This window comes from Octopus sinensis, linkage group LG29 (assembly GCF_006345805.1).
Source record: "Octopus sinensis linkage group LG29, ASM634580v1, whole genome shotgun sequence".
Taxonomy (NCBI): domain Eukaryota; kingdom Metazoa; phylum Mollusca; class Cephalopoda; order Octopoda; family Octopodidae; genus Octopus; species Octopus sinensis.
Window position 1 is genome coordinate 8,672,296 of NC_043025.1, and position 9,467 is coordinate 8,681,762.

Consider the following 9,467-nt stretch of genomic DNA (forward strand, 5'->3'; position numbering starts at 1 on the left):
TGCCAGCTTGGTGAATAATTTATTTATATAACATCTTTATATATAAAAGTGAGGTTGTGTGCTGTCTGTCTCCTACGATTTAGATTCCTAACTACTCCCACATTTTGCGGTGCAGTTTAAACAAAACCGGGTATCTTATAGTCGTGATTCATATCGAGCCCTTCTGGGTATTAGCGCACGTCTACGATTTAAAAAAAAATTTACCATCAATTTTTCCCATTTTTTAATGCATTTTTGGCATATATAAGGGAAGTAACTCTCTAAAAATTTATTATTAAATCTCAGAACATAAAAAGCTACAGTAACAACTCCCCTTTGTGGTTAGTCATATTGAGATGGCTATTATACTTTACATCTCTAAAAATGCTTATATAGTTATTTCCCTTACAAACCCGAGCAACGCCGGGCGATACTGCTAGTTATATATAATAATATAATGATTGGTAATAATTTATTTATAATAATAATAATAATAATAATAGCTGATAATAATAATAATTTATTTTGGAAATGAATATATAAAAGGAGACTCCAAGGAATGTAAATATATATATATATGTATGTATATATATATATATAAACACACACACAGACATATAGTTATGTATACATACATACATACATTATATAGTTATATATGTATGTCTATATGTATATTAATCGCTTTTTTTTGTCCAGATTTCATTAACTACTCTGAAGGAGACTGCACAACAATCAACAGGTAGTCTTTATCTGCAATATAAAGAGAAAGATATTATGATGATGATGATGATGATGATAATAACGACAACAATGATGATAATTATGCTTTCTTATTGACCACAAAGGGTTGGTGAAAAGATTAAGGATGGCACAGTGTGGGATTACACTAAAAAACATGTTTAGAAGAGGAATAACCCCACCACCAGAAAAAAAAAGATTCCCCGACAGTGGGGAGACTTTTGAGGGTTACCTGTGGAAGCCCCACAAAAACCACAGTCGCCCCTCGGCCTAGCAATCACTACGTCAAGTACTATCTCCAAGTCATCCTCTAATCCATAGGCACATGCTGGGAAGCAGCTTATAAGAGAAACTGGCTAACCCATTTAAGGTGGTGCTCCAGCATGGCTGCAGTCAAATGACTGAAACAAGCACAGATCAGACTAGAGCCTGGTGCAGCCTTCTGGCTTCCCAGACCCCAGTTGAACCGTCCAACCCATGCTAGCATGGAAAACAGACGTTAAATGATGATGATGATGATGATGATGAATTGGTATAGAGCAGACATAGTGATATCAAGAGATATCAGTGGAGGTTTGTAAGCCTTAAAAATTCACTCTGACACTGATTGTGAGTATAGCATAGTGAATAAAGGCACTAGTTAATGCAGTACAGTTACTTAGAGCCTCTAAGTTCAATCCCAGACAAGGTATTAATGTGAATCAGAAGTTTGAAGAAGGCTACAACTGCCGAAATGTTGTGAAAGCAACAATCAAGACGAGGATACCACTATGACTAATAAAGAATATCACGTGACCGACCAGGCCATCAGATGTAGTTACACATCGCTGGTCACAATGCGCTTCGCATTGTTTTAGCCTTCGAATGACGCCACCCCGCTGGCTAAGCGAGCAGGCCGACAGAAGAAAGAGTGGTGAAAGAGTACAGCAGGGATCACCACCCCCTGCCGGAGCCTCGTGGAGCTTTTTAGGTGTTTTCGCTCAATAAACACTCACAACGCCCAGTCTGGGAATCGAAACCGCGAGTCCGCTGCCCTAACCACTAGGCCATTGCGCCTTCACAATAAAGAATATAAAACTCAAAAATACTGAACTGTATTCATCATCATTATTTGATGTCTGCCTTCCATGCTGGCATGGGTTGGATGGCTTGACAGGAGCCGGTCAGGTAGAAGACTACACCAGGTGACTGGGTCTGTTTTAACAGGGGTTTTTATGGTTGGATGCCCTTCCTAACACCAATCACCCTGCAGAGCAGACTGAGTGCTTTTTACATGGCAACAGCACAAGCAAGGTCAGTTTTAGCATGCCCTTCCAAATAAATGCCAACCCCCTCACAGTGTGGACTGGATGCTTCTTACATGGCATCAGCACCGGCAGGGTCACCAAGTAACTTGCAAGACAAGGAATTTTGAGAGGGGGGACAGGACATTGGAGGAGGTCATCTTGTGTCAGATGATGAAAGGTTTTTGTCAACTGGAATCAGTTTACTGGCACTAAACAGACTTCCAGAGGGATCACTGACAAGATGACAGCTAACAATGACAAGATGACAGCAATAATGACAATGATCTTAATAAGGATACTAGCGCTATGACCTGCTAGCTGGCATTCAATTGGCGTATCAAGTTTCAGGCATTTTGATTGGGTTTTGGATAGAAAATTCACAAAAAAGTTACTTCTATTGAATTTTTAATGGCTTTGCGGGGCAACTGGGGAAATGTAAAGATGTGCACGACCATCCTTGGATGGTTTTGAATGACCATAGAAAGTGTGAGCCCTCTAACTGAAAAACTGTGGATTTGTATAAAGGACATACACGCAGTCATTTTGCCATTTATATATAGAGATTTGCGGGGTTACTGGGGAAATGTAAAGATGTGCACGACCATCCTTGGATGGTTTTGAATGACCATAGAAAGTGTGAGCCCTCTAACTGAAAAATTGTGGATTTGTATAACGACATACACGCAGACATTTTGCCATTTATATATAGAGATTTGCGGGGTTACTGGGGAAATGTAAAGATGTGCACGACCATCCTTGGATGGTTTTGAATGACCATAGAAAGTGTGAGCCCTCTAACTGAAAAATTGTGGATTTGTATAAACGACATACACGCAGACATTTTGCCATTTATATATAGAGATTTGCGGGGTTACTGGGGAAATGTAAAGATGTGCACGACTATCCTTGGACGGTTTTGAATGACCATAGAAAGTACGAGCCCTCTAACTGAAAAATTGTGGATTTGTATAAAGGACATACACGCAGACATTTTGCCATTTATATATAGAGAGATTTGCTGGGTGACTGAGGAAATGTAAAGATGTGCATGACCACCCTTGGACGGTTTTGAATGACCATAGAAAGTGCGAGCCCTCTAACTGAAAAATTGTGGATTTGTATAAAGGACACACACACAGACATTTTGCCGTTTATATATATAGAGATGACAATGGTAGATTACTGTGATGATAATGCTAATATTAATGACAATAATGAAGACGACGACCACAGCAGTTGTGAAAAAGAGAGAAGTGTATCTGTTCACCTGGTGCTACCATTATCTCGTGCTTCTTCGATCTGATCCTGAGGAAGGTCAAATCATTTGAAGGGTCAATGTCACGGACTGTACTCCTGGCCTTCGATGTCAGCTCCAGAATGAGACCTGCATACTGTACAGTGGTTGAATTGTCCATTGTTGTCCGAATTGGGATACCTGATGGTCAGCAAGAAGCAACAGTAGGATGATAAGACCAGCAATAGTAGCAGAGGTGGTGGTGGTGGAGATGCAGAGTAATTATGAAAGAAAAAGAAAGCAGGAATGAAAGGAAACAGTTTAGTCAAAGAATTTATAACATTTTAAAATGATTTAGGCACATGGCTGTAAGGCAAGAAGCTCGCTTCCCAACTACATGGTTATGTGTTCAGTCCCACTCCATGGCACCTTGAGCTAGAGTCTTCTCCTATGGCCTCAGGCTGACTAAAACCTTGTCAGTGGATTTGATAGACAGAAACTGAACAAACACGATTGTCTGTGTGTGTGTGTGTATATATATATACAGGAGTGGCTGTGTGGTAAGTAGCTTGCTAACCAACCACATGGTTCCGGGTTCAGTCCCACTGCGTGGCATCTTGGGCAAGTGTCTTCTGCTATAGCCCCGGGCCGACCAATGCCTTGTGAGTGGATTTGGTAGATGGAAACTGAAAGAAGCCTGTCGTATATATGTATGTATGTGTGTGTATGTGTTTGTGTGTCTGTGTTTGTCCCCCTAGCATTGCTTGAGAACCGATGCTGGTGTGTTTACGTCCCCGTCACTTAGTGGTTCGGCAAAAGAGACCGATAGAATAAGCAGTGGGCTTACAAAGAATAAGTCCCGGGGTCGATTTGCTCGACTAAAGGCGGTGCTCCAGCATGGCCGCAGTCAAAATGACTGAAAAGAGTAAAAGAGTATACAAAATTTAGAGGACTGACCACTAAAAGTGGACAGCCTATATGCTAAACATAGACGTCAAATCACCATTACCACGAAGAATGTGTTCTCAAGAAAAATCTCAGCAAAAAACCAAAAATTTTGTATGTAACGCAATTTTTAATCTTCGGATTTTTTAAAATTATGCTAAGCCACTGGTTTTAATTGATTAATATCAATTTCTACCTTTATTCAAGTTTATATATAAATATATACTTTTATTGAAACTACAAAAAAATGCATATTACTCTACCTTTGGTATTTGAGTACTTTTTTTTTCGACCTTGTTTTGCATTAAGCGCTTACTTGTGTGTGTGTGTGTGTGTATGTATATATATAATATATATATATATATATATATAGTATTATATATAGGCGCAGGAGTGGCTGTGTGGTAAGTAGCTTGCTAACCAACCACATGGTTCCGGGTTCAGTCCCACTGTGTGGCATCTTGGGCAAGTGTCTTCTGCTATAGCCCCGAGCCGACCAATGCCTTGTGAGTGGATTTGGTAGACAAAACTGAAAGAAGCCTGTCATATATATATATATATATATATATATATTTATGTGTGTGTGTTTGTGTGTCTGTGTTTGTCCCCCTAGCATTGCTTGACAACCGATGCTGGTGTGTTTACGTCCCCGTCACTTAGCGGTTCGGCAAAAAGAGACCAATAGAATAAGTACTGGGCTTACAAAAAGAATAAGTCCCGGGGTCGATTTGCTCGACTAAAGGCGGTGCTCCAGCATGGCCACAGTCAAATGACTGAAACATGTAAAAGAGTAAAGAGTAATATATATATATATATCACGTGACCGACCAGACCATCAGATGTTGTTACACATCGCTGGTCACAATTCGTTCGCATTGTTTTAGCCTTCAAATGACGCCACCCCGCTGGCTAAGCGAGCAGGCCAACAGAAGAAAGAGTGGGAGAAAGAGTGGTGAAAGAGTACAGCAGGGATCAACCCCCTGCCGGAGCCTCGTGGAGCTTTTAGGTGTTTTCGCTCAATAAACACACACAACGCCCGGTCTGGGAATCAAAACCGCGAGTCTGCTGCCCTAACCACTAGGCCATTGCGCCTCCTATATATATATATCATCATCGTCGTTTAGCGTCCGTTTTCCATGCTAGCATGGGTTGGACGGTATATATATATATATATATATATATATATATATATGTATCCCATGCTGGCATGGAAAACGGACGCTAAATGATGATGATGATGATGTATATATATATATATATATACACATATATATATATATAGCACGTTTGAAAAGTTTGGGAAAAATACGGGTTTCCCAAACTTCTCAAACCTGCTATAATATAATACATGTCTTTGGTGTGGTAATTGTGTGCAACTGATGAAGGCTATTGACATACATGTTACCTCAATTATGCATTGATATAAACTGTCCAATAAAGCCAGAAACATATGTACCGCTAAATCCTTTGCATCCTGTTTTTCTTTTGATAAATACACCCTATCACCTACACCACTAACTGGCATATACAGGTGCTTACAGTTATCAAGCATTCACCCTGAATTTTATATATATATATATATATATATATATATATATACATGGAGGCGCAATGGCTCAGTGGTTAGGGCAGTGGACTCGCGGTCGTAGGATTGCGGTTTCGATTCCCAGACCGGGCGTTGTTGTGTGTTTATTGAGCGAAACACCTAAAAGCTCCACGAGGCTCTGGCAGGGGTGGTGATCCTGCTGTACTCTTCACCACTCTTTCTCCCACTCTTTCTTCTGTTGGCCTGCTCGCTTAGCCAGCAGGGTGGCGTCATTCGAAGGCTAAAGCAATGCGAGCGCATTGTGACCAGCGATGTGTAGCAACATCTGATGGTCTGGTCAGTCACGTGATCACGTGATATATATATATGTATATATAAGGGGATGATGAAAAATTCCTGGCTTTGGAAGAAGAAAATAAAAGCAAATTCCCTCTCTCAAATCACACCCTTTGATTTTAAACACAGTGGTTAATGTGGTCTTCAATTCCTACTTGTAGGAAAAAGTTGGGATGGTCACAGCTGGAATTGATCAGGCTATAAAAGTAATAACAACAATAACAGTATTGATCGGACTTTAAAAGTAATAACAACAATAAATTTTTAACAAAAATCAAGGAATTGTAGGCATAGGAGTGTCTGTGTGGTAAGTAGCTTGCTTACGAACGACATGGTTCCGGGTTCAGTCCCACTGCGTAGCACCTTGGGCAAGTGTCTTCTACTATAGCCTCGGGCCGACCAATGCCTTGTGAGTGGATTTGGTAGACGGAAACTGAAAGGAGCCTGTCGTATATATATATATGTATCTCTTTTTACTCTTTACTTGTTTCAGTCATTTGACTGCAGCCATGCTGGAGCACCGCCTTTAATCGAGCAACTCGACCCCGGGACTTATTCTTTTTGTAAGCCCAGTACTTTTTCTATCGGTACCTTTTGCCAAACCGCTAAGTAACGGGGACATAAACACACCAGCATCGGTTGTCAAGCATGCTAGGGTACAAAACACAGACACACAAACACCACCCGCATATATATAATATACATATATACGATGGTCCTTCTTTCAGTTTCCGTCTACCAAATCCATTCACAAGACTTTGGTCGGCCCGAGGCTATAGTAGAAGACACTTGCCCAAGGTGCCACGCAGTGGGACTGAACCTGGAACCACATGGTTGGTAAACAAGCTACTTACCACATATATATATATGTATATATATATATATGTTTGTGTGTCTGTGTTTGTCCCCCGCCAACATCGCTTGACAACTGATGCTGGTGTGCTTACATCCCCGTAACTTAGCGGTTCAGCAAAAGAGACCGATAGAATAAGTGCTAGGCTTACAAAGACTAAGTGCTGGGGGTCGATTTGCTCGACTAAAAGGCGGTGCTCCAGCATGGCCGCAGTCAAATGACTGAAACAAGTAAAAGAGTAAGAAGAGAGAATCTGGAAAAGATCTAACTTGTGCATTATAGCCACAACATCCGCTTACCTTCCTGGTTTATGACTATGATCCCTTGGACGCCTTTGTGACTCTGGATCCTTTTAAGTGTCTCTTCAACTTCAGACTGTCACCAAAAAGACACAAAGAAAAAAACATTAAAATTTCATCAGCCACATATGTTTGTTTATTTCATTTATCAATAAAATTTATACAATTTCACACACACACACACACATATATATAATTAAGGGCTTCTAAATAAGGATGCCAAGTGCTAGGGACACAAAAAAGGGATAAATTTATCGACACGATATATATGTTGAATCGTTAGCGCCTGCACGCATTTTTTTTCTCTCCTTGTTTCTTTTCTGTGTATCTTTCTGTCGAAGAGCGTAGGCTCGAAACGTAAACGACTTTTTCTATTTCTATTCCTCAGCGCCATACTAATACGATTGTTTGTTTGTACTCCACCTGCCTTCATCTTTTGTTTATTTTCATAAAGCTTCCCGTTATATATTTATATATATATATATACATATATATATATATATATATTGGGTTGTCCATTTATCTAATGTTCTTCCTAGAGGTAAGACAAAATTTTTTATGTTTCCTGCCCTCATGCGTCTTTGCAAGTATATACACATTGAAGCTTTACTATAGCGTCGTAAATGCATCGACTGCTATTTGCAATACACATTGGTGCTTTGTGGTACCACTACTATATACATACATACATACATACACACAAACATCAATCAATAAATTGATTTTATTGCAATTATCCCTCGTACAAGCTATTTTATATATATATATATATATATATATATATATATTATATTATTAAACCGGGGTAAACACATAAATGTGAAACAAGGTGGAAAAAAGAGTACTCAAATACCAGTGGTAGGAGTAATATGCTTTATTTTAAGCAGCAGAAAATTCAACAAATCTGTTACTCGGAGTTTCTCGTTGCCGTTCATCAGACAGTTTTTGCTAGAAAACTGTCTGATGAACGGCAACGAGAAACTCAGAGTACAGATTTTGTTGAATTTTCTGCTGCTTAAAATAAAGTATATATATATAGGTGCAGGAGTGGCTGTGTGGTAAGTAGCTAGTTTACCAACCACATGGTTCCGGGTTCAGTCCCACTGCGTGGCTCCTTGGGCAAGTGTCTTCTACAATAGCCTCGGGCCGACCAAAGCCTTGTGAGTGGATTTGGTAGACGGAAACTGAAAGAAGCCCGTCGTATATATATATATATATATATGTGTGTGTATGTGTGTGTGTTTGTCCCCGCAACATTGCTTGACTAATAGAAGTACTAGGCTTACAAAGAATAAGTGCTGGGGTCAATTTGCTCAACTAAAGGTGGTGCTCCAGCATGGCCGCAGTCACAGGCATAATGAAGTTTGAAATTTTACTTTGTAAAATACGAAACACATCTGATGCTCCCAAAAGTGTGTTTACAAAATGTTATCATAGTGGCTGTGTGGTAAGTAGCTTACTTACCAACCACATGGTTCCGGGTTCAGTCCCACTGCGTGGCACCTTGGGCAAGTGTCTTCTACTATAGCCTTGGGCCGACCAAAGCCTTGTGAGTGGATTTGGTAGATGGAAACTGAAAGAAGCCCATCATATATATGTATATGTGTGTGTGTGTCTGTGTTTGTCCCCCCAACATTGCTGGTGTGTTTACGTCCCTGTAATTTAGCGGTTTGGCAAAAGAGACCGATAGAATAAATACTAGGCTTACAAAGAATAAGTCCTGAGGTTGATTTGCTTGACTAAAGGCAGTGCTCCAGCATGGCCGCAGTCAAATGACTGAAACAAGTAAAAGAATATATATAAACTAGCTTAAAAGCTGCCCTAAGCAACTGACCCCGAAGTTTTGTCAGTGAACAGGTCGTGGTCTCAAAGTGACGAAAATATTTTGACAAATTAAATTTAAATGTTGAAGATATGCTATAATATAAATCTGTAAGATTCTGGAAGGACTTGTCCCAAACTTTGGCATCGAGAGTTACACAAATGCTAGAACTGGGCGCCACTGCATAGTGCCAAGGACTCCAAATTTGCCATCAAGATGTAGGACAAGATACTGTGATAGCTTGGGCTTCAGAGGCCCACAGCTCTTCAATATCCTCCCGAAGAACCTGAGAGACCTGCATGGAGTCGAAGCAGATGTCTTTAAAATAAAACTGGATCTCTTCCTGTCAGGTGTCCCAGGTGAACCAACTTCACGGCAGGAGGTGCAGATGAGGGCAGCTGCATCGAACTCTCTCATGCACCAAAT

The 9,467-nt window shown here is 40.2% G+C and overlaps 1 protein-coding gene across 1 annotated transcript in view; it reads right to left on the bottom strand.

Annotated features, from left to right (window-relative positions):
* Positions 1-671: 671 nt before the first annotated feature.
* Positions 672-9,467, bottom strand: part of LOC115226137 (dynein light chain roadblock-type 2) — a 10,010-nt gene continuing 1,214 nt past the window's right edge. Inside the window, exons 2-4 of the mRNA XM_029797126.2 lie at positions 7,220-7,295; positions 3,274-3,441; positions 672-732 (exon numbers count right to left, since the gene is read on the bottom strand). Of these exons, the coding sequence (XP_029652986.1) occupies positions 689-732; positions 3,274-3,441; positions 7,220-7,295 (288 nt within the window). The 3' untranslated portion in view covers positions 672-688. The remainder of the gene's footprint in view (positions 733-3,273; positions 3,442-7,219; positions 7,296-9,467) is intronic.